Source organism: Centropristis striata, chromosome 19, assembly GCF_030273125.1.
Source record: "Centropristis striata isolate RG_2023a ecotype Rhode Island chromosome 19, C.striata_1.0, whole genome shotgun sequence".
NCBI classification, from domain to species: domain Eukaryota; kingdom Metazoa; phylum Chordata; class Actinopteri; order Perciformes; family Serranidae; genus Centropristis; species Centropristis striata.
In genome coordinates, this window is record NC_081535.1 from 13,795,877 (window position 1) to 13,822,854 (window position 26,978).

Genomic DNA, 26,978 nt, shown 5'->3' on the forward strand with positions numbered 1-26,978 from the left:
GCTTAATTTGATATTTCACGATTAGTCCCTCACCTTCGATTTAGCCTGCAGCCTGCTGTGGCAAAGAGCCCAAGAGCCCCACTTGTTGCAATAAGTCTCCCTTTTTTTTATGCATTAAAGATACAAGCTTTTATATTTGCCAGAATATGTGTTTGGGTTGTGTTAACATTTATGATACAGGCTGGTGGAGTGCAGAGAATGAAGATAATCACATTACAGTTTGGAAACGGTCAATCGACTCCGCTGTGACAGGGGCAGCAGTAGTATGATGGTGTGTGCGTGCGTGTGTGTGTGTGTGTGTGTGTGTGTGTGTGTGTGCATGCTTCTTTGTGGGAGCCCAAATGAGACTGGAGCAGACAGCTGGAGAGAGAGAGAGGGGAAGAGAGAGAGAGAGAGAGACACAGAGAGAGAGAGAGAGGAGCAGTGCTTCATACAGCGTGTCTGTATCAGATGAGAAGGGGGTCACCCAGGATTCCCTTGAAGCTGCTTTCCAGGAAAAAAAAAAAAGAAATGTTACAAGATTTTGTTTGTACCCCGTTTAGCGGATAGTATCAGCTCGTCAGCGCTGCCGTTTTTTTTTTAGATCTTGAATCATCGTTTCGCTTTTTGTTTTTTGTTTTTTGAAAGAAGATGCCGAAACGAGAAAGAGAAGGAAAAGTGAGGCAGATTATGTCGTGGATACACAGTTTGACAGAACAAGACGCGTTGTAGGGAAACCAACAGCGAAAAGGTCGATATAGTGCAAAAAAAAAAAAAAAAAAATCGAATTAATTTATAATCATTTTTTTCCAAATTCGGGAGCAAGAAGTAGCCTCGCTTTGATTGCATCAATTTCAATATGAGCTAATCTATATCTGAATCAGGCAAGTAAAAGTTTTCTATGTATTTTTTTTTAATGAAATGACATCTTCATATCTTGCTTACAGCGATCTGCTTCAGGCTATGCATTGAAAACCAAAGGCGATTTATAAGCTGCGCTGATTAAACACGCAGCTCAGTGCAAGGTGATTGTATTCACATTACCGTAATTATCAGAAAAAGAAAAAGAAAAAACCACGACGAGGGTTGAACTTTGCGCAGAGAGGGGGGGTTTCCTGTTTCATTTGCTTGAGCTTGTGTTTATCAAGGACAGTAGCAAAGGGTCTGTTTCCAAACTCTAGGAGAGCTAGGATATATGAAGATCGCGACACAGTTACTGGTTTTCCCTCGCAGAAATGCCAGTGCGTGCTGTGACCACCAGGTTCATGTACAAGGGACTTTGCACTATTCCAGATGTCCTCACCTACCGGACCCCTGTTATCCTGCCTGAAGATGAGGTGGAAGGTGAGTCTGGTGTGTTTGCTCGGGTGGATTGTGTCTGCATGTTAGTGTGATGTTAAAGTGTGTGCTGTTACATGCAAATCAACCTGGAAAACCAGTTCAGGACCTTGGAGAGCTCCAGCCGGGGTGCGCTTCTATTCCTCATCCACAAATCAGACTGTGTGTGCACAAAACTGTATGTCGGCATGTGAGAACACACATGTTCTACATTATGTTTTAATGTTGCATAAAATCTGCTCAAACTGCTCAATATCTACACTTTTTTTGCATGTTGTTGCTTGAAACACTCCCAAAATAGTTTATTTGTCTTATTTATCTTTGTCTTATTTGTTCATCAATTCATGTCACATCATCCTCTTAAAATTACAGTACATATCTAATAATCCAATTTATTTTCAAGCACAAACAGTACATAACACATGCCAAGTTATTCATGCATTATCATAAAGATCTTTATACATATCTCCTGGTTTTATCCACGGCACCTGTCAGCCTTAATTACCCTCAATTTCACTTACTGTAAGTAATCTTTGCTTCAGTCAGGAGACAGGGCTGTAGATTCAGGGACACAAGGCTTAAAATTTGCCCCCCCAAAAAGCCTTAAGGAGCCTGGAATGGAGGAAAGGGGCTGTGGTGAATGACAAACTTATGGCTATAAAAATGCAGATTAAAGTACTATTTCCAGAAAATCTATGGCTGATAAAACCCATTAATAAGATGGAAGATTGATTTATTTTGAGTCTTAAATTAAATCCTCTCATCTCTTTCCGGTTTGTTTGATCTATTGCATTTCATCATTAATTAATAAAAAAACTAAATGTAAGCACAGCGTTGTACTTAGGCCATCTAAAAGATTCATTGGAGCATTATGATCGTTCTTGCTACAGTAACCGTAGTGCATATCTGTTAAGAACGAAGGTTTTGTTTTGGCAAATGGTGCCCACAATGAGAAAGCACAGCTGGCAGTGATTTGGAGCAAAGCCAGGCAGACTACAATAAAGAGATAACTCAGATCAGATTTGATATCACCGAGTCTTTTATGCGAAGGGAATTCCATTTCCCTTTCTTCTGTCTGTAGGTTGCCCGGGCCCACAAGTGGCTGCCTGCCCTTCGCTTTGAGCCACTCATTTGACATTGAAAATCCACTATCTGCAATGACGACATAAATTTAATTAAAAGGTTGGCTATGGAAAAGCAAAGAAATTTAGAGCAACAGTAAAATAGAGTGTTGTGTGTTGCACACGAAGCAGCTTTTCAAGTAATGGAGAAATCTTTTCAAACTATAATTGAGAGCCATTAAATATTCAGAACAGAAGCCGAGACGGACCATTCAGTCGTGAATGTATTTACCTAGGGAAGATTCACTGAGCACATAATTCACTGCTACATTTACATGGCCTCACACCTCAGCAGTGACCTGAGTAAACAGGGCTCTGCCTTTTGTCACCACTGTGTTAAAGAGCACTCTGCTTGAGGGAGTTATGAGAGTTTCAGATGATCCGTTTACAGACGGACTGAATCAGCAACCTCACACTTACTGTACAACTACCCTTTATACAAAAACTGCTCCACCTTCACACACTGTGGGAGCTGCTGCTGTTGCAATGCGGTCCAGTGTTTCTCACTGAAAATTGCTCCCTTTTCCCTCAGAGGTCTGCTAACCGGCCAATAAATATGGTTTCATCCCCAAAATCTTTAATTACTGCAGGGCAGAAGTTCCCTAATTGCTCAACTCTCATAATTACTCTCCCTAATCATATTTATGATAATTGCTTTTTCCTAGAAGGTGCGTATATACATACATATATATAAATATATATATATACATACAGCCAGTGTAATTTAGAATCATCAGAGAGATGAATTACAAACACATCACTGAGCTGCTATAGATTCATCTTTGAGATGACTACAAATAACACCAGGAATAAACACAGTAACTGTGTGTCTTTATTTTGACTTGATAGAATCCAGACAAACCAGATGAATAATTTTCAGACACTGGGTCCAGACGACTGCAGTTCAGACTACAGATTATATAGATTTATTATTATCTGGTCACCCTGTTGCTAATTGCTTTTTTCTTTAATAAATTATTCTGGTTTTACTCCTTTAGAAGTTCACTGTATCAGCTGCACTTAATGTGAGGTCCAATATAATGCTTATAATATAGCATAACATCTCTTCTTATAAATATATTCAAGTGATACTAATAAAGACAGATCTTGCCAATAGAAAGTTTGACACAATAGGAGAGGTGAGCACGAACCCCTGTGACTTACTGTTTGTGATTTAATCAACAGGAACTTCTCTTGGTGACATTGTTGCAGAGACACACTGACTTCCATTTTAGTGCCCACTGACAAAGACAAGGACAAAAGGACGTTGCATCCTGTGCAAAGAGACGGAGTATGTCCACTCCATGGACAGCATGAGACACACTGCACTACACTCCATAAACAGATTTAAGAGATTAGTTGAGTTTTGGCTTCAGGTGAAATTGTGAAGAATGACAAATTGTGCCAGTAAACAGGCAGAAAGTTGCAGGGAATGTAATGAGATGCACAAAATGCATTTTTCCGTGTTGAAGATGATGCGTACTGTATCTTCTTTAAGTCTTTAAAGTAGAACAGATGACAGTTATGGTGACTTGAATGAATCGCATTTGATCAATGATGAACAGTGAAGTGAGGGTGAAAAACTCATCTCCGCCATCCTTTTTAAGATCAGAGAAGACGATATTACTCATTGAAAGAACTTTCTTCAGGCCATTAATGATATCATCACACACTTTGAAGTTTAACCTTAATCCTACCGACTGGGGTACCCACACACCCCAGAGGTAAACTTCTTATCCTATTTTATAGGTGCTTCATTCTATTATTACAGCTTCTCATGGCATTGTTTAATGCATTTGTTCCTAAAGACTAAAGAAGTTTCTGTTTTTAGTGGAAAATATATAAATATATTATGGGATCCTGGGAGACACCAGTCAAAGGCACCCAATTCCACCTATGTAGGTTAAGTAGATAAAACAGAATAGATTGATAAAATGCTTGCCATGGGTCCGCATTTAAAGCATCGCAGACAGTAACAGGGTGGAGGAGACAGACACAGATTCCCATATGTGCTTTGTAACTTTCAATGGTATAATAATAATCTGCTGTCGTAAATTAATTACAAAACTAATAATGCTTAGAATGCGTGGAAATACACGGTTGCTCATGAAGTTGGAATAAAATATTTTTTACCTCTTTCCATGAAATGATTGTGAAAATGTGATTTATTGTTGACAAAAAAAGTGTACATCTTCTCAAAACTTTATTAATCAATCTCTTCCAAACACATCACAATGAAAATGAAACCACAATTAACAGATATATTACTATGAGGGTTGTTGCTTATAGTACACAGTCATTAGACCCCATATTGTAAACATGTTGGTAGGATTACGGTGAAGTAGTGGTGGAATGTAACTAAGTATATTTACTCAAGTACTGGACTTAAGTACAATTTTATACTTTACTCCACATAGGTAGCTTTATACTTCTACCTCACTCCATTTTGGGGCAAATATTGTACTTTTTACTCCACTACATTTAGCTGACAGCTTTAGTCAATTTTCAGGTGAAGATTTAACATGAAAAAAATACGATCAATTTAAAATGATTATGCATGTTTAGAAATTAAACCACATAAAAGTATATTAAAATTAGCCTTACGTGGACAACAAGAAAATGCATCAATAATAATAACCAAATAATATATTTAGCATATTTAAAAAAAATCTGAGTGTGGCCATTCTGCATAATGAGTACTTTCACTTTTGATACTTTAAGTACATTTGATGTTGATGCATTTTTACTTTTACTGAAGTACGTTTTGAATGCAGGACTTTTACTTGTACAGGAGTAATTCTGCAGTGTGGTATTTGTACTTTTACTTAAGTAAGGGATCTGAATACAACCAGGAACGCCTCAGTTCAAAGCTGAAGCCACTGCAGAAATGACTGTAGCTGCAGTTTCTTAAATGGTGACCAGATGCTGTTTCAGTAACACTCTGAGTGAATTCAACCAACTGAGACAACTCTTAGTGTCTTTATTAAAGAATAAAACGTCTTCTCTACAAGACATTAGGGCCTGTAACAGATGACTTCATTTCCTCTGATGGTGGAATTTTAAAAACATATTGTATAATTTAAAAGTTAAAGAAGAAGACAAATTGTCAAATGGAAATTAATACGAAGACACTATTCATCATATAAAAAGAGATTAATGACACTGAATTATTTACTGGCACATTTAATAAGGATTTTTTTTCAAATATACTGTATAACAAACACTTCTGCAAGTGGCATAACTTAAATGTAATTATAACAAATAACTTTGGAGATTTCAATTAATATGCAGCAATTAATTGAATGATTATAATGAACCAATAAAACATGGGTAATTATTCCAGTGGCACACTCGAGACTCCATAGAGATTATCTATTAATCTTTGTAATCCTGTCTATTGAAGAGATGTGTGATCTTTAATCTGACACTTTATCTGGATCACAATCATATCTGTAATATTAAACTGCATTTAGCATAAAAATTGGAAACTGGCTGCGATGTTTAGAGAAATCTCTATGAATCATAGTGAATACATTAACAGTGGTGAGAATTACAGCCACTTGCATTGAATGGAGACACTATTGTTTATACTGGGTGAGCTTTATGAGGGCTGATTAAGTACTCACAGCTCTTAATGGAGCGGCGGTTTCCAGGGAATGTTTTTCGAACAGATGGTTGCCTAGGTGGGCAGGGTCAGTGGCGAGGCTTCCTGCCCTTTTCTTCGCCCTTGTGTCACGAAGTTGTCATAAACCCTGATATGCATTCAAACCATTTCTACTGAGCCAGCAGCTGCACTACGGTTTCTTCCAAGAACACTGCATATGCTTATTTAGCTTTTTTAAACCTGTCATCCAATTAATCTCAGCTACAATAATCTTTTAAGAGGAGACACAACAGGTGAATAGGGTCATTTTTGCCTATAGATATCACCTTGCAACTTCCCCAGTTTGTTTATTTACATTAAGAAAATATTTGGTAACGCTTTATATTAAGGTCCTTGTAATAACCATTAATTAACAAGTAATAAGGCCCTTGTAAGTCCTTACGAGATGCTTATTAACATTATTGTGTGTTTATAAGGTTATATAAGTGTTAATAACTGCATTATAAACACCCATGACCCACCCAATATGTCTTTGCCATGCCTTTATTAATCTTATTTTGTTTGCTTATTGATATTAAAATATACTTTATTGCTCATCTATTATAAGTATAAGTTAACTATGCTTTTTGCAACTACCGGATCTAAAGCGAGAACAATGCCTTATTACTTGTTAATTAATGGTTATAAAGGACCTTATTATAAAGCGTTACCAAATATTTTTTTACATTAAAAGTTTTCTGACATTTTATGTTTAGATATGCAAATGGGCTAATTTGCATACATTTCCAGGACAGACATATGAACATTTGATGAAGCAAATCTCAAAGTTATTATTTTCTTTTGTTGATCTATTAGATTAAAAGTTTTTAACAGAAGGAAACTGATATATCTCCTTTTATCATTTATAATTGTTATATTGTTCATAAATCAGAACATACTGTCAAAAACATTTTTTGTCATGATTTTAGGAACAAAATGTTCTATAGATCAGTGTATGAGTGATATATAGACAAACCCTTCTGTAAAAATCTTCAGAATATAGTTAGGATTAAAACTGGTCAGTTTGGTGCCTGTAAGTTTAGCTGAAGTTGAAATATATGGCTCAGAGCATGAGAAACAACACATTTTGAGAAAACGGCCTTTCAAGGTTTTTAAACATTCTCAATGGAAATGACTATTTGGAGACAAAAGATTGAATCTAATTTAAAGCAAAAGCAATATAGAACATGTTAAACACATAATATTGTGCAGAAATGGCGTTTTCTAACGATGCCTGTGATGACGAGGTTTAGAATACATTTGCGGTACTGCACGCTGCAACAGAACGCTAACTTAAAGTGAATTTAGGAGAAATCTACAGGCGCAAATGGATCAAATATAGAAAATATACACGTAAATGTTTGTTTTGGATGTCTTCTTTCCACTTTTCTGAAAGAAGACATGTTAAACAGCCCAAAACCTCCAAATTGACAAGTGCATGAAAAAACTGTTTCTGCCTGTAATGTCTCTCCTTAAATGATTCACCTTTAGGTTGTTACTGTTGGTTATGGATATGTCTCAGTGGAAGAGAACATCAATTTTTCTCACTAATACTTCTGATTTATGCCAGTGACATCGCAGTAATCACTTTATTATTCATATCCAACACATCCATTTAACATTTATGTGTATATTTACCCTGTGTGAAAGCTCACTGAGCATAATTTTGTCAATGTCTGTATGGACATTATGCTGTGCCAAGTGTGTCCCCATTTAATGAGCGCAATATTAAAAACCAAGGTCCAGAGCCAAGTTCAGCACATTATGCATGAACGGCTGGGATAACTGATACTTTGACTGGCATGCATTAAAATGTATTCATATCCTTGGATAATTATGCTCACAAATTTATACAAAGTAATGTGATTATGCACATACAATATATATGAGGTAATAAACTGATCTCTAGAAATATTATTTTATATTTGAGGGATTAGCCTTATTGGAAATTACCATTATTAGATATCTAGTACTTTTAAAATACTCTAAATAACCTATTTAATGGCAGGGTAGTTTTTCAATATTATAATTAAAGCCCAGACCATAAGTTTAAGTTAAACTGACAGGCACTTAAACAGCACATGTGTTGAACCTGATAAGACTCTCGTTTTATGGCTCAACAGTCATGACTTCCCGGCAGTTCCACTCTTGGAGGTCTCTTTGAGCTTGTATCACTCCTCGGTGCATCGCTGACAGAGGATGTGAACAGTATTTATAGATCAGAGCCTGCAGGAGAATCCCCCAGACATCGGGCATTGTAGTGGAGTGTAGCCCGTCTTCCACTTTGTATTCAAAGCTGTCTTCTTTAGTGCTAACAAATGGAGTGTTTTCTTGTAGCAAAGTTGTAAACACACGAGTATATGTGTACAATATATGTTTGTTACAATATTACAGCTGCCAGGGATCTATAACTGTAAATATACTGAACACAAACAGCAATATTTGTCAGGCTGGATTTACAGTAACTGGAGATGCTCTTGTATGCTTCTTTTTTTTGGTAACACTTTATATAAAGGTCCACTTTTTCACCCTTAATGCGGTGCTTATTAGCATTCATATTAGTATGCATAACCCATCACTTAGATTCTGTTCATTGCAGTAGTTGTGCACTTTAATGGATTTACTAAATTTAAAAAGGAGGCAACTTTAAAATAGGGAACCTGTCAGGGTTAATAAGTGTCAAACTACTTGTGAATTAGTTATGAGCAAAATCTCACTTTAGGATGAAGAACATATTCTGAGGTAGACAGTTTAATTTAGAGTTAGTTGGGCATTACAAATCCTTGTGGGGAAACACTTCAAGTAAAATATTGTCATGCATTAATATGGTCTTCATAAAAAGGTTAATAAAGAGCCAGTATGCTGCTAACATGCATGCTAATAAGCAACTAGTTTATGGGAAATATGTGAAATATGTGAAGTAATATGAAGGTTTATTTTATATATTCACAGTGAGCTATATATACATCAACAACAAGGTTAAAAAAACTACAGACACAACACTCCATCATCTGTGCTGTAGTTTAAACGTGGCTTCCTCTGTGGTCAGTGACAAATGTCTGGTCATTACTGTGGCCGCCTTCACAGTTTCAATTAACATTGTTTAACGCTGCTACAAGATGTTAATTATGAGATTGTGTCCTTACTTTCCCCTTTTCTGTCTGTCGAACAAACAATTCTACTGAGCTGGGAAACTCTCACAGAGGTGAGAAGAGCTACCTGCAAAGATTCAGCTTGAGGTTACAGCAAAGAGTTTACAGGCTAAAGTGTGATGGGTTCTGTTCTCAATGTACAGAACAGAAAGTAAGAGTTAGCAATACCTCGCACTGCAAAAAAAAAACAACATGTTAATTATGCATAATTTGCATTCTTGTTTCTTACTTTGCCCTTATTTTATCAAGAAAAGTTGGCCAAAAAGTTGGCTTCGTAAAAACATATAAAGATCATAGTTAAACTTAAAACAGCATAAAGCCTGAAAAATGAAGCAAAAAGCAAATCACACAAAAAGTTTCGATTTGATTTGGTCATGCAAAACAGCTGCCACTGCCAATAAAGTCAAGCTTTAACTGTAAATCATTCCTAATAACTTTCCGAAAAACATCAAGTCACGTAGTTCCAACTCAGGCTGCAAAGAGCTGCAGGAAGTGGGAGTATTTAATACTTTTTGACAGCGGGAGGTGTTTTAGCTGCAGGGCTTTTGCGGCACGTCATCTTCACTGTGTGTGTGTGTGTGTGTGTGTGTGTGTGTGTGTTGTATGTAAATGTGACAATGTGAAGAAGCAGTAAATCTGTAGTAGCAAAGAAAGATGAGGTGTAAACATGTGCGACCTGTGATGATGGGGTGATCTATCTTTTTTTACTGTGTGTACGTGTTGTTATAAGAATCTCCATGGGGGCCAATAAAGTCGGTGTTATCATGTCCTGTCGCATCAAGACTCAACATGTTGCATTTTTGACAAATTTTCACAGATTTAGATGAAGTTGCAATAACTGTGTGAATCCAGTGCGACACCTCTGAGACATTTTTGTCATTTTTTAAAAAGCCTGGTGCTTGTGCTGATTAAATTTAGGTATGTATGAATGAAGTATTCAGCATTTTCTTCTTTCATAATGTCAGATATAACTATATGGATTTTGCTCCAAGATAAAAATGTTCTTGGCGGGTGCTACACAATCTAGTGGTATTTTTACATCCCTTTGTACTATATTTATTTGCACATTTGCATTACTTTTACGCTATTTTTGTTACCTATTTCTGTTCCATTAAGAGGGCCTTAATGGAGCTCTCCCGGTTGTATTTTTGTAGCCTCTGGTTAATATGATTCACACGTTTTCCCTTTCATTATCAGAGAGAAGGATGTCATGGGTGTCATCATACCATTATTGATGTAACCACCTGGGAGGAGCTCTTATTTAATGAAAAGAGTCAGTGATTCATCTCCCAGTGAATATTTATATCTTCTAACCAAGTTTTTTCAACTCCCTTTGATAAGAAAACTATGTTCTACGTTTGGGGAACACACAAACCCCTCAATCTTTACTTTTAAGTGGAGAACGGTTGAGTGTGTAGGCATTTGAAACACCTGGGGCTGAATAATATTAATGTGAGCTGTATATATGGGAATTATCTACAATATAATAGATTTGTGTATACATCCTGCTTCCCTCCTATTGCTGAGGGGGTCTGATAAGTCACTAAGTCTAGCGTGTGGCAACTCTGTGTGTGTGCTTGTGTCAGATGCCCGTGTGTGAGGGGACGGGAATGTCTACATTTTCCACAAGAGATTTAGTGGTTGCATGAGCCCATAAATCATTTTCATATTAAATATTTTGGCAGTAAACAAAGACACAGAGTGACGAAAGAGGAAGAGCCGTGGCTGTAGCCCAGCAGCCAGGCCTGCAGCATGCCTCTGGTGGAGAATATCCATTGAGGCATGTGATTCCTTTCACCTCTGGACTTGAATACTGAGGGTACTAAAAAATGGTGAATAATTTAAGATTGTTCATTTCCTGTGTAAAAAGACATGTATCCATAGCCTTTATTTACATCCCTTTCATCACAGAAACTGGCTGCACTAGGATTGACAGAAAGATCCTGTTTGATCCTGACTAGCCGATAGCAATTAGAGGAAAGACCTGAGTCTCCTCTGTGCAAGTTAATGCTCAGTTTCTGAATGTGACTAGACTGTCTACAGGAGAAAATAAAGCAGCTGATTTAGGTTAGAAACTGAATTTGACATCTGATTTGAGCTTGGTGACTGTTTTTTAGACAAAACTGAGTGTGAATATTTTCATGTTAATACACTTACAGTAACTTTTTTTGAGATTGAAGACTGCCCGCTGTTAGTCTCTGCTCTTCAGTTCCTGTGGAGCCCCTTCATCTACCTCCTGCTGTATTAACTCCATTACTGTCTCCTGTGCAATGTCATGATCGTTACTGAAGGTGAGGAGGGATTTAAGCAGTGAACTGGACAATCACTCTTGGGCTCTCTGAGTGCTGGCGGGTAAGATTGTTTGGTTCTTTGTTCAAAGGACAACACTTGTTTGCTCTGAAGCCTCACACACTTTCCAGCGTCTACTCCAAATGGACAGGGATGGTACAGAATTGCAGGAAAGCAATTTTGTCCTGTTAGTATTCCCAGTAAATTCACTTAAAGTTCTGGTCTCACAGAACCCGATTACGCAGAAAGCCAGTAGAGCGATTTTTTAAAGCAAGGCTGGACAGCGCTGTATATTTATAAATCTCAGCAACAATACTGATACTGACACTAATTATGACTTTGGAGACAAATGCCTGAACAACATGATATTCAGTCTGCAGTCTTGAAACAAGTCCTCTCAGCAAGAGAACTCATGAAATGTGGCACCAAACAGAGCTAATGTTCCAAAATGCATTTGAAAAAATGTAAATTTTATGACTCTCTGAATATGACTTTTAGAAGATTCTTGATCCTCAATAGAATGATTTAACATGCACCATCAAATATTCATTTCTGTTAAGTTTAGTCACAGTTAAGGTTTCAATATTTTAAAAGTAAGATTTCAATGTTTTTTTGGTTATAAAGTAGGAGTAGGTGCTGTATAAAAATTGAAAATACCAAAATGCTCAATCCACTGAAAAATGCAAACAGCCTGTAATCAGAAACTGTGTCAAGACTTCTACTTCTGAATCTATATGCAGGTAGAAAGTGCCGGTACAGTGCCAATTCAGTCATTCCACAGCTGCAATAATGGTGCAAAGATGCCGAGATCGCAGGTCACACTATTACCTTTCTCCAAATGTTCCTCTGCCACACTCTTCTTCTGGCTCAAAGCCATTATTGGGATTTCCCAAATTATTGAGGTGCAGAAGGAGCTTCAATGGCTTTTCTGCCCCTGCCAGTGGCACAGACACTGCCAACATGCAGCAGTGGGCTTCTTGGCATCAGCCCTCGTCATGGACCATTTTCACAGACATTTTTAGCCGCACCAGCACCCAGCATGAATCACTCTTTGTCGGTCAGAAAGGTCACGAGGATCTGTTGGTCCTCGTGTTCTGTTTTAGCTCACTTGGAAGGTCAGCAGACTTTTAAGTCCTGGGTTTAGATCTCAGGGTTGGCAGAAGTTTTTTACTTTGATGTTTGGGACACATGAATTCAAGCTTATCACAAATTGTATACAGCCACCTAAAAGTCACAGGGTTCCAGGGGACATTTGGGATTGGGCCAAGAAGTAAACTGTGAGCTGAGAAGGATGAGGAAAACACCTGCTTTAATAAGACAAAGGTGATAATCAGCCGCTCAAATAAACTAAAACAAACTGCTCCACATTGCTGAATAAATAAACATTAACAAGCCTGTTTGCGAACCAGGAAACAATCAGCATCATGACTCTGTTGGCAGCTGTTGGTCTAACCTGCCATGAAATTGTCGGTCAATATTTCATTTTGTCTTTACATGGCAAAATGTGATGAATCGGCCATATCACTTCTGCTTCGGTTAACTCAAAAGGCGGTTTAAAGTAATTTCATTCAATTTGGCCTCAAGTGACTCGATCCGCCAACATTTGTAATACAGACGGCACTGAAGGGCGTCAAAGATATTTTTGTACAACAAAGTAAAAATAAAACAAAAACAGATATTTCTTCTGCAGCCCCCAGAATTATTCTCAACATGATGCAGCACCTGTCACCAGGATGTAAACAATGCACATTATCGGAAACTTAATAAAAGAGAGTATTCTCTGATTTAGACAAAGGTAGACACGCTCATGAGTCAATGCACATTTGTGTGTATCATCAATAAATCTGGGTGCAACAAACAACCTTTATCAGATTTGTATCTGACAGTCAGGGCCTGAGTGTTTTGTTTGCAAACTAAAGCTGTAAAGGAGTAGCTTTGTTGCTGATGATTTACCCACAATAAGTCCAGAAATCTGACCTGTGTTTGACGAACTTCACTCAAAAATCAGATATTGTTATATCTAAAGTCAGTGAAGACACACAATGTTCCAAACTTTATATTATCTCTCTAAACTAAATGACAGCAAATTATTTTAGTGGTCATATTTGTTATCTTTGTACAATATGATTATTATTGTTAATATGCATGTCATTGAACCATCTAACACACATATACCAAAAAAATTCTAGTACCACTGACCGCAGTGTGCAATTCAGGGCTGAGTTCAGTTTACCTTCGCGGTACACAGTATATCCAAGTTTCATTCAGTTCGAAGTACCACAGAAACCTTCAAAGATTAGACATTTACCATGGAAGTAAGTAAGACTGTCTTTGTGCATACTTGGCTTGACCAATCTTTAGCAAAACACAGTTTTTCATGTGAATTAGGCAGCATGTATATATACCAGTGGTGGAATGTGACGAAATACTGTAACATTACTTAAGTACAATTTTTGAGGTACTTGTACTTTACTTGAGTATTAACATATTTATAATTCTAGTGGAACACATTTGTCATTTTGGACACTTTTTTTTTTTTTTTTGCCAAGAGCACTAGAAGGCTCTCAAACATTTTCATTATATGGTACATTTACAGCAAGGACACCAACAGTAAGTCTGTTAACGAATATATTATAGGCAAACATGCTGAAAATACAGAAACAAATAAATGCAATGTTTTTCTATTGCATTTGTTTTGGGTGTTATTGACATATTTTTTTAATAGCACGTTTGCATTTAAGTAATTTATTCTGGTTTTCTGTGGCACATTTTTCATCTGCAACATGCTTCTCTTCTTGTACTTGTTTTGGATATTTCATTTTTGAATTTCTGAAGCTGCAGCACGTTTCTCTTGTTAATGTTTCGGGCCGTTGTAGCGCATTTGCCCTTGTCGGCCACTGTAGTTTCTACCCTTGCCTTGACTCTGGACACCGATGACGTGTTCACTTTAACTCAGTGTTACCGTCAATACCATTACCTCAGCGACACTCTAAAATATTGTGACACATTGGTCATAAAAAGATGTAAGTCACTGACAACATTTTACAGCATTTTTACAGTTAATGCATCGTCTCTGACTTGAGATATAACTAATTTCACACTGATATTAATGATTTGCTAAAACGTGTTTAACGAGTCGGTATTTAAGTAAATGCTGCGAAGCTGTTCTCCTTCTATCAGCGCTCTAAAAGGTTTGGTCATACAGACCTTGATTACTTGCTGCTGCAGGGGAAATGCTGAATTAATTAGAAAAAAAAAATCTAGTGATTACACAGAGTACAAGGATTTTAATGGTGTGGCCTTGACTTGAGATAACCGAGCTGTTGCACCCTCAGAGAAGTGCAAGGTTACTCAGATTCTTTGATCAAGGACTCGCAGTGGAACAAAAGCTGAGTCTGTCGTATGTTTTCAGGAAAGCTCACTTTAAACACTGTTCGTATTTTAAACAACAATGGTGGCTGTTCTTTGGAATCATATATACTCCTTGCATCTGTGTCTAAATGCATTTGCAGACATGTACAATATGCATTGCTATTATCCTCAATATACTTCTCAATGATGCCTTTGAAAGGAGATACTAATATGCAATATGTCGAGCATGAGTCATACATGACGATATCAAATAATACAAAGAATAATACCTTTGTGAAGCTTATAATGATCCAATTTTGGTGAGACTGATCAGAGATTTCAAAGGCTGCACTTGTTCTATATTGTACCATATAGGGTTCACATTGTGTCTCAACCATTTGCATTCTAATATAAATTAACTTATATGTGGATCCATAGGAAATGAAAATGCCTGCATTGTCTCTGTAGATTCTTGATCTCTATGAATATCAACTTTAAAAGTATGAGCTTTAACAGAATATAATCTATTTTTTATTATGCAAATAGGCTAAACAATTGTGATGGTGAAGAGAGATAAAGATAATAACGAGAGAAAATAGGGCAGCATGTCTGTTTGTGGCGTGTCAAAACAGTGTCTTAAAACAAAAAAAGGAAACATTTGAGACAAGATCTATGTCAAGAAGGTAATTTATTTATTTTTTCTATAAGAAGATAGATTAAATATGAGATTAAGTAAATAATTACTCGTGTTGCATCTGTACATGATTTTAAATATTCCCTCTTCATGGTGTGAAACCATCAGTAGTCCAGCCGCTGCTCAGCTGGCTCAATGAATTCATTATTTGTCGCTGGCACTGGGGGTCGTGACATTGAATCTAGGGTGGTGCTGAGAGAAGATAACGAAGCTCAAGCAACACTGCTGGCTGTAATTTAGACAAATATGTTGTGTCTGATATAAGGTTTAGTACAGACAGTGCGCTTGTTCAGAAGGACCCGAATGTCTGTGCCAAAGACCCCTTGCAACAGTTTCCTCCAATATCCCCACAAGGCCTCAGAGCACCAGTGTTGGATATCACTTTTCAACTGCATTCTCTCTGTCTTTCATGTAAACAAGATGGATGGTCAGGGTTATCTTCTTGTGGGCTTGAATGCAAATTGCAGGTGGTTTTTCACAGATCACATATTTGCATGCAAATAAATTGTTAGATGGAATTTCTGAGTCTATAGGCTACAGAGCCTGCAAATAAGACTTGGCAGCGTCCCAGTCTCTCAGTTATTTAATTTCAATGTTAATTTACTTGTTCTTCTCAACACTTTTCCTTCCCTGCTTCTACTAGCATTGCATCACTTATACATTGGTAGAACTTCACTTCCTACATGTTCAATTCTCTTAATTGCTCGCCTTGTTTCATCTTGTCGTCTCGTTGACACGTGACTACTGAGCAAGCATCGAAGAGTGTTGTATATTTGAGGATCTACATCAAAAACAGCCACCGAGGTTCTCTGCCTTTGATGTGCAACCGCTCTTTTTACCACTTCAAACAGAATACAGTGATGCAGGGCGAGGATACGAGCCAAATTGCAATGTTTATGGATTATTTACCAAAAGTTGTATTTAATTATAAACACATGAACCTGCTCGCCGCCTTCTTTCAGAATCAATTGTGTTACGGCTATGGTAACAGGTGATGCCTGTGAAGGTGACTTTTAGTGAAGATCTAGGCTATAGCAAACAACTAAGGTGCACCATCCGATCCCAACGGAAAAAAAACCTTTCTTAAAAGAAAAGTACTGGTTACAGAACAGAAGAAATCCTAATATAGACAGAGGCTGCACTTTTTCTATTCATTCTATTTTTTCTATTTTACTGTGCACAAAGAGAGTCTCTCTCCCTGGTGCTGAAACATTCAAGTGCTGTGTCTCTGTCTGTCTCTATAGTGCTGAAACATTAAACTACACTCTCTTTGTCTCTATCTGTGGTGCTGAAACATCAAACTACATACAGTCTCTGTGTCTGTCTCTGTGGTACTGAAACAATCAACTACAGTCTCTTTGTCAGTCTCAGTGGTCTGAAACATTCAAATGCAGTGTCTTTCTGCATCAGTCCATTGTGCTGAAGCGCTCAAATCCTGTCCCTGCTCTTAATAAAGATTGGTGGGTCAGTGACTGTAACTCCACCTGTAAGTACACACAGGTAGGGGCAGGTGTATAAATCCATAATAAAAAAAATAAACTCATAAAATAAAGTTAGAATAATATAAATTGTGTTTTCCCCAATTCCCAAGTCTAATTGTTCTGATACGAAAGCCAAAAATCTCACAAAAAAATATGCAATTGTTACTCAAATAAGAGAATATATAATAATTAGTGCCATTTTGGGGGTACTATTTTCAGGAGCTGATTCGGCGTAGATGTGAATTTACTCAAAATAAATCACAATTTTCATTGTCATGAAAGTAGTTTATTGATTTGTTGTTAATAGTTTTTCAACAACAATAGAGCTCTTTATTACAGGGGAATAAGCTACAGTATATTAGGATTTGGCTACTTGTTAGTATGCTTGCATCACTGTTGCTTTAAAAAATATTTATGGGAATTATTGATTATAAGAAAAATATAAAATGTGTCCGACTGATGTGTCCTTCAAAACAGATTCAAGATTCTTTATTGATATTGTACAATATACAACGAAATTCCTTTTGGTATTTCTCAGCGAGGTATAAAAACAGGCTTAAACATACAGACAATAAATAAGACCAAACCTCTGCAATATTTGTAACAAGAGAGCATTTTAAAGTTTAAAACTCCCAGTTTCAACTCTTCAAAGACTTAATGCTTTAAGCTCCTTTAAGCTCTTAATTTAAACACTGTGTGGACACTTATTCAACCGAGCCAGTCTGCTGCTCAAATGTAAGAGATAAATCTATATAAAGATGCAATTTCTCCTTCGTCTACACTCTTAACATACACTCTTTCTCCCAACAGAAATTCGTGAGGCTTTCAAAGTATTTGACCGAGATGGGAATGGCTTCATCTCAAAGCAGGAGTTGGGCATGGCCATGCGCTCTCTGGGTTACATGCCCAATGAGGTGGAGCTGGAGGTTATCATCCAAAGACTCGACATAGATGGTATGTTCTTCCTCTTTCTCTCTCTGGATCAGCAAGACTGTTGCATATAATCCTAAATATGAGTGACATGTCTGTATTTCTGTCTGTGTCATCAGGTGATGGTCAGGTGGGATTTGATGAATTTGTCACATTGCTCGGTCCTAAACTCTCTGCCGCTGGAATGCCTGATAAGTTTCATGGAGCAGACTTTGATTCAGTGTTTTGGAAGGTATATGTTGTCATCAGTATCATCAATCAAGTCTATACCTTTTATTTTATCTCTGTCCATTAATCAACCCTCTTTCTTCTTTCGAGTGAGCTTCCAATCTGGCATTTTTGTTGTTGCGTGATACATAGTCATCTGTTTTAATTAGAATTTAAACAAATAACTCTGACATTATTCCTACATTATAGTTCCATGCACTTCTACGACTTTTCTTGAAAAAAATAATCCAACTGGCCTTGACATACTATACCACCGTGATAATTACAGTACGTCACATGCAGTATCTTCATATCCTTGCATTTAATTGCATAATCAAAGAAATAACCAGGAGCTGTGCTGTTCTACCACTATTTATTGTTGTTCTACAGCTTCTTTGCGTCACTGTGGGGCTTTGAGATGGAAGTTTTTCCTCTGCTAATTAGACCTTTCTTGGTGTTTTTATGTCTCCCCCAGTGTGACATGCAGAAACTGACTGTGGATGAGCTTAAGAGACTGCTTTACGACACTTTCCGTGACCACCTCACCATGAAAGACATTGAGAACATCATCATGACTGAGGAGAACCACCTGAACAGTCCGGAGTCCCACGTGGACATTGACAGTATGTCGCATAGTGATTTTTACACATTGTTCAGACGTTTTTAAAGCTCTGCTGAGACACTAATATTTATTTTCTAAATCTTTTCACAGCAAGCCCAACACAACAGGAAAAACACACGTGTGTGCGTAAAAGCCTGATTTGTGCCTTCGCCATTGCATTTATCATCAGCGTTATGCTCATTGCAGCAAATCAAATGCTCCGCCGAGGAATGAAGTAAACACTACACCAGCGGGTTACAAAGAGGCATAAGAATGGACAATGAAAAATCCTATATTAACCAAAATACCTGACAGTTGTTTTGTTTTTTTGGTTCAATGTATTCACCACCCAAAACGATGGGCACCCACAGCTTCTCTCTATAATGGACAAAATGATGTCACGCAGTGGTTTTATATGACCACAAATCCTAGCATACCGTAGTAAAAAGAAAGAGACATTTCAAGGGCTGATTAGTATCCTAAAAGAGTAAGTCATTGGTTCAAATTTCAGATATTTTCTAACAAATTAGATAGGAAAGCAGACTGTAGAAGTGTGTGCTGTAGTAATAGCTCTGCTGTGTCTGTGTATATCAAAACAATTAATGTTGATGAGAACTCTGCCATTTGGAATGCACCCAATAATGATATTACTGATGGTAGTAATAAAGCAATACAAACATGTTGATGTGCTGCATATTAAGCAGCTTTAAATCACTTAAGAAAAACATAAGGATAAATGACTGGGTACCGCATAATGTGTCTCTTTTAAGTCTCTGTTTGTTTCAGTGCCAAGGTTTTCAGTCCAGGAGTCCAACTCATATCCAGTCTAACATACTTTGCTGAATCAGCACCATCTGTGATCTAAATCTTAACAAAATAGTAGGCCCGCCAATTTGAAACACACATCTGATATTCAAAGTGTTTTGACAACTTTTTCTTGAGTTCTGGCTCCAGGGATGGCCCGAATTTCTCAAAAACTGTTTTGGATTGTCATGAAATTTTGAACAGACTTTTATTATTCCCAGGGAATTCATGTTCTACTGACTTTCGTGATCCCCTGACTTTTCCTGTAATGCCAGGTGAAGTTTTCCCTTATCCTGTAAAATATCTCAACATCTACTGGATGCATTGGCACACAATTTGGTGCAGACATTTATGGTTCCCTTAGGATGTTTACCAGTGAATTTGGTAACCAGCTGATTTTTCCTCTACTGTCACCTTGAGGTTGACCTTAGTGAAATTCCACAAATGTGAGTGATGAATATGGTGAACATGGTTAACATTATACCAATCAAACAGCAGCATGTTAGTATTGGCATTTTGAGCATCATGTCATAAAAGCCTCACAGCTGTAGACTCTTGGTCATAAAAATATGCCAATATGGTGAGGTGCTCTGCTTTGTTACTTTTATTAGATAATACAAACATTAAGTGTTTAATGTTCTGTAGAGAATGGTTTTATTGTCCAACTAGCTTACCTTAAAGGAATACTTCACCTGAAAAATGACCATTTCTATATGAATTACTCATTCAGTGTTACCATGAAAACATTTTTTGGGTGCCTCAACTGTGAACAAATTATTCAACAGTGGCAGAAATTCTTAATGAATTGAAGTAAATGGGTGCCACATTTAGCAACAGTAAACTATATCAAAGCATTAGTTCCCAAACTCTCACACAAGTCCGTCTAAGTCTAATTTATCCAGTCATAAGCTGTTTTTTGACAGTAGTGAGCAAAGATCTTCTTATTTAAAACACTTCTGTGGATGAGCAGCACGCTTGTGCAATTGTGAGATGGTTTGTGAATTTTATGTATTTTGAATAGTAAGATTATAGTATGATTTTATGTATGCATGGTTTTTGGCAAGTACTATGCATACAACCGCATAAATGAGACTTGGATTATACTGAACAAGTTGTGTTAGCATTAGTAAAATTATATTTTGAAATAGTTTTGCTCTTAAACGAGGCCAATATTTACTTTTACTCATCAAGGGTTTTCTAAATGTTTAAATACTTTGTTTAACATGGTGGCATGCTTGGGGAAAGAAAGGTTTTCTTTAAGAATTGAAAGTAACGGAGTAATTTATTTAAAAATGGGTAATTTTGAGGGTGCAATATTGCTTTAATCTAAAGTAAAGGCCAAAGTTTCCACCATCACAATGAGAAGCACAGGAATACACTGGACAGCACTGCTGGAAAGAATAACAGAAAAGAGAGTAGTTCAATGACATGACGTAGCAGTCTGTGATCCTCAGCCTCACGCTGTAAACTCCAGTCAGCTGATCTGACGGGCCATTTTTAAAGATGTCACGATTTTCTAAGAATTAATTGGTTTTGTTTTAAAGCTCAGACTGAGCCTTTTTGATTGAGCACTTGGAGATTGATTTGTAAATCAAACAACTGCTTTCCCAGCTATAAAAGTAGATTTAAGAATTAAACTGAAATGAACAGTAAAGTCCAAATAAAAGGCAGAAAACAGAAGGAACTGACAAAATTCCCCTGAGAAACATCAGTCAAGAGTGTGTGCATGGGGTATTTATGCAAAAATCCCAGACTTCAAGACGAATGACGATCATACAACTTGTAAAACATGTGTTTCATACTCACAGTCTGCCAGTGATACGTGCACAATGATGCATAATTCAAAGTTGTGCATCAATGAGTCATAATGAATCAAAGTGAAATACATCTGGTTGGCTGTATGACCTGAGCTACCAGCTGCGAATAAAGTCAACAAGTTTAGAGCTTAGACAAAATTATCTGTAATATTTATAGCAAATGGGAAGGAGGATATTCAGTTCACATGACACACTTGCATGTACATTAAACTAGAATTATATGTGTGTTCTATGTGTGAGATCACATTTTGAACTCTGGTGTATGTATTCAAATAATTATGCAATTTGTATAGTAATCATTGCAAAAAAAAAAAATCTCAGTATTTGACATTTTCCTGTAAATGTCATATTTTTGTGGACGTGCAGACAATATCAAAACACTAAATACTTTAAAGTATGCTGTGAACAATAATTTAACATATCATAAAAAGTGTTGTTTTCTGGCTTTTACATGGACCACCAAAACAACATATTGTTTAAAGTATAACATGGTTATATTTTCTTACTTGGAAAAGTGATACATTAAATCTATGTGATTTTATTATGAATGTAAGCATAACGTTTTGTATAAAAACAAACAATACAAAAAAATTTACAAAAAAAAAATCAGGTTTCTGATATAATTTCCAGGTTGACTGGACGTCAGATACAATTTCCTGTGTGTATTAAGACCATGCACTTACATCAACTTTTCTGATTTGTTAAGATTCATTTTTCAGAATGTTTTCTTTAACAAATATTTGTCAAATTTGACAAAGTCTTACAAAATGCTATATATTTTTTCTTGCTCTTTTTATCTTAAAGTTTATCAAAGCTATATCACGGGAGGGATACGTATATGAAACAGCGTGTATCATTCTGGCAATAAAACAGATATTTTATCTCATATATAGTAGCTGTTTATGTATGAACTACTTATATGACATCTCATTACCTCTTCATGTGAGCATATCATGTAAGGTATGGGTTTTGTGTGAATGTAAAATATAGTTATTGTGTCAAATCTTGTCTCAAGACATATAAGCAATTATTGTGTCCTATTCTGTATGTTACAGTGCTTTATTGAGCATTTTATGTACACTCTGTTGACTGATTGTCTTAATTATTGTTATTAATTTGATTTAGACTGTAGTTGTGTTCTGTTCCGTGCCTTTGTCTTCTGCTCCCATGCCTTGACTTAGAGTAACTTTAGAAAGAAAGGAAATCAATTTTACAAAAATTGTCACTTTTGACAAAAATGAATCTGATACTAAATGTATTTTTGAATTGAAGCGACTCATCAGTAACTCAAGTACCAATAAGTGTCCATGTATTCTCTTTCTCTCTCCCCTGTTCTTGGTAACCTTTCTAGTTAATATTTGTATCATCCTGCTGTGTGACATTACTAGAAATTATAATGTCTAGATTGAGAATAGCCAGCGCTGTTTTTTTTCTGTAACTGTTACTGCACATGTAGAGGTTACTGCATCAATTATACACTAATGTAAGTGGTGTTTAGATGCATGTAGTCCAATAAAAACCTATGGCATTAAAAAGGAGCTCTTGGTTTGTTTTTTTCTCTTTACAAATGTGACATTGGGAGCAAATTAAGGCCGGATATGACAAGTCTAAAAATATATATAATACGAAAAATAACACATCTAGGTGGGAATGCTATTAAGGGCACATACGAGTGAAATTCTGAGCTCATTCTTCATTCAACACTCAGATCAGGAGGGGGACTGTCAGGATTTGATGGTGTGATGACCCTGACCGTGCAGCATCAGGCATGTTAGGCACGCATTAGAGCACAGACCAGAGCCTGCACAGAAGGAAAAAACATTTCCTTTTAGCCATATAGTGGTGCACTTCATGTAGTAGCAGGTACACAAGCACTTGAGCTTTAGAATAAAGATATGCATACTCAATTACTGTAGCTAACAAGAGAAGATGGTGAGCAGCAATGGACATGAAGTAGTTTAGATGTGAGAAGATTAGATCTGGGATAAGGAGGTGCAGTGTTGTTATATTTCATGTGTATCATACAAATATACATACAATAAGGATCCAGTGAGAAATAAAGCTAAAATGAGTGAAAAGGAGTTGTAGCATAACCTTTATTATAGTTTCATTGTTAGAAAATGTAATTTTTCAGGAGATCAAGCTGATTAAAGTCAGAGACATATTCTGGCCAAGATGGCTGAATAACAATTAGATAAGAAAAACTCTCATGGCAATTAAATGAGGATTCTGCTGTAAAACTGCATTAGGTTTAAGTATACATCTCAGCATAACTTTAAAAGGTCAATGACAATTATTTATACATTAGTCACAAACCCAAGAGAGCTGTACAAGGCTTGATGGACAAAAAGGTTTAATATGAAAACCTTTATAATGTACCTTAACCCAGATCATTATTTTGCCATCTATACTATTTAGGAAGTAAAATTGTGTTCTCAGCTGGCTGAGTTAGAAATAACATTGAGTCAGATCAGTGATTCCCCCAGTGACGCAGCAGAGGATTAAAATTAAACAAAAAATTATTTCCATCTGCTCAGCAATCCTCCGTTCCACTCGGGGACCACATGACATCAGATGTAACTCCTTAGAGGAGTCTCACAGTACAGGCACTCTATTTCAGATTGGTGCAGCAATCAACAACACACTGCCAAAATGTCAATTATGAAGATTATTATGCATGGGACTGTTTGGAAATCACTAATCTCAGATTAACCATACTGTTCTTTAAATATGTTCTTCTACTGTTGTATTCTGTATTCCACACAAGAAACTTGCCATCTTAAATTAATAAATTAAAAGGTTTTATTTTGTATGAGCTATACTGTATGGCATATACAGTGTTCTTTTTTTTAATTTAAGGAGAGAAAAGGAAACAGGTTTTTAAGAATCAACATAAAACTTTATTTTAAACTAACAAGCTTTCAAATATAAACATGACACATAACAAATGTATTCTGTACAAGTCCTCCATCTACCAATGTCCACAGGAATTTGAACAACAAAGTGAATATCTTTCAACCCCATTCAGAGTCCACTTTGACTTTCCATCCACCTGGAGGAGGAGGGAGAAGAGAGGGTGGAAGGTTTGGGATGGAGAGGAGCTGTTGAACTATGTGACTTTCTTCTTCTTGACCCTCTTCGCAGTCTTCCTTAATTTCAGAACCTCTGCAGAGATAAATAATGGAACAGTTGAATTCTAAATCAACAGGAATAACCATTAGCAAATCTAACCATGTATGAATAAGTGTTAAAACAAAAATGAAAGTGCATACCCTTTGTTACCGAGGGCAGTTTGCTTCTTTTCCCTTCTGGAGAGCCAGTCTTCTATACTCCGCCCAGGCATCAATCTGTCTGCAGAGCCCTCTCTGTGACGTCTTTCATCTGAAACAAAGCGAATATATTTTAGGGAACGCTTTTTGCTTTATTTTTTTGTTTGTTTTAGACCCGCCTTCAGCAGCATTACATTTGAGATATTAACAAGATGTGTGACATCTGTGAGTGCAATGTTAAAAGAGTAATTTGTATAATACTATTTTTATTTGCAAATGCTATGTGCATTAAATATTTTGCGTATTACTTTGGGGGACTGTGACTGTGTATTAATTTCAGTTCTTTATATCATGGTAAACATCACTACACATCTTACCTTCCGCCTGTCTTTCTAAATTAAACAGATCCTCTTCAGACATGTGAGAAAACCTGCAGTTAGGACCAAAATCACAAAATCCTAAAAGAAAAAGGAAAAAACAGAACAGCAATGAAAAAAATGAATACTCCAGGGTATTTAATATAATTTCCTCTATTCATTGGATAAATGTATAGTTACACTGTTACCTTTTTGGAGAAACTTCCTGCAGGGTTTCTTTGTTTGTTCATCACTCAGTATAGCTGAAGTGTCTGTGAAAACAAAATTGACAATGTTGTCCATGGTTGTTTATATAATCATCCATCATAAAGAAAACAGATGGGCAGTCAAGGCAGCATAATGCAATGTAAGCATGCTTAATTCTCTAATCAACATCTCATAAATAGGTTTAAGACTAGGGCTTAGAGTAAATTGTAATGTATAGCATCACTGTCTAACTCAAAACAAACATTTTACTAAAACATCATATGTCATAAAAATGTAGCATGAAATTAGATTTGTATTGCAACCACATCTCAGAGGTCGAAGGACCAACTGCAAGTCTCACCTCTAAAATAGTCATACCAGGCCTTTTTAGCCCTGTGGTGCTGAACACCATTCAGATGTTTTTTCCTGTTATGCATGTTGTCCTGAAAGGACCGGTCACAGTAGTCACAGTAGTATCTCTTCCCCATGGTTCAGGTTATGGGCTCGAACAAGCAAGATGTCACCTTTTAAATTGCTGAAAGACAGTAAACAGAAATGAAACACATTTACATAACTGCTGTCAACACGTGGTGAATGAATAGCTGTGCTGACTGAAATGGTTTCTGTATGACTGTTGTTTAGGTGTAATTATGCACAAAATTCATTAACACCAGGCAAAGTCTCTACTAAAAAAGTCTGTTTACACAAACAGACTATATGTGTACAATTTTAAATTATGTTGTTGATTGTTTTCCTGATTAATGGATTAATTGTTTAGTCCGTTAAAAAAAAGTAGTAAAAAATGCAGACCATACTTCCTAAAGCCAACATTTTCAAATAGTTTCTTGTTTTATCTGTCCAGCAGTCCAAAGCCCAAATTTCACTTCTAGAGACAGAAGCTTTATATAAAAATTATTTAGAATTAATTTTCTGTCAATTCAATAATCGATTAATTGATTGTTTTTGGGACTATGATGGTATATAAGTATATAATTTATGCCCAATTATGATTAGTATTTTGCACTATTTTGTCATTGAAGACTTTCACATTCATGCCAGTTTTGTTTACATTTATATAAAGTAATCCTGGCCTCGTCTGTCTGTTTACTCTTTCATCATATACTTATGTATTCCTGTATAGATTTGGTTTCAAACTAAAAATGATTACATGGGAGGCAAAACTGGAAACCAGACAAACCAACAAGATCACCAGCAATATCATAAACAAGGACAAGGAACTTGTGGCCTTCTTTTGCTGCCATCTACTGGTTCAGTTATGGAGGTGCTTTTATTTTGAATATGCATGGCATGATTTGGCATGATTTCCTGTTTTACTGGTACAATCTAACAAAATCTGAAGGTTGAAACTGTTTTAAATCTTCTGAGCACAGACAGAAGTATTTTATTCGTGCAAATACTTACCCAAATAACCCGAAAAGCAAACATTACTGTCTGTAGCTAGCACTGCTAAATCTTGATAGTTAGCTTACATGCTTAATAACGTTAAATCAATCCTTGGTTGCTTTGAATCCCTGTGTATATTGGATTTAAACAGCAAAGCGAGCGTACCATTAGTGAAACAGTGGCGTCCTCCTCTCTGATCTTTTGGTGAAAGAAGAAGCTTGTAACGTTAACTAAATTGGGAAGAAAAAGAAAAATCTTCAATGTGCAAACAGCTGCTCAGAGCGGAAACGTGTCGCCTGAGCTTCCGGTCCTGCGCACTTGGTCAAACCACCAAC

The 26,978-nt window shown here is 36.6% G+C and overlaps 2 protein-coding genes across 2 annotated transcripts; one reads left to right on the forward strand and one right to left on the reverse strand.

Moving 5' to 3' along the window:
- The first annotated feature begins 490 nt into the window (after window positions 1-490).
- On the forward strand, window positions 491-22,945 carry cabp7b (calcium binding protein 7b). Its single transcript, XM_059358414.1, has 5 exons — window positions 491-1,323; window positions 17,859-18,002; window positions 18,098-18,210; window positions 18,661-18,808; window positions 18,898-22,945. Exons 1-5 carry the CDS (start codon window positions 1,215-1,217, stop codon window positions 19,023-19,025), a joined length of 642 nt encoding a protein of 213 aa, XP_059214397.1. The 5' UTR covers window positions 491-1,214; the 3' UTR covers window positions 19,026-22,945.
- A 1,339-nt stretch (window positions 22,946-24,284) lies between these two features.
- On the reverse strand, window positions 24,285-26,956 carry zmat5 (zinc finger, matrin-type 5). The gene is made up of 6 exons (XM_059357990.1): window positions 26,809-26,956; window positions 25,601-25,774; window positions 25,242-25,304; window positions 25,054-25,134; window positions 24,680-24,788; window positions 24,285-24,572 (listed from the first exon to the last, which is right to left on the reverse strand). The coding sequence occupies exons 2-6, from the start codon at window positions 25,725-25,727 to the stop codon at window positions 24,422-24,424; spliced, it is 531 nt and encodes a 176-aa protein (XP_059213973.1). The 5' UTR covers window positions 25,728-25,774; window positions 26,809-26,956; the 3' UTR covers window positions 24,285-24,421.
- Window positions 26,957-26,978: the final 22 nt, after the last annotated feature.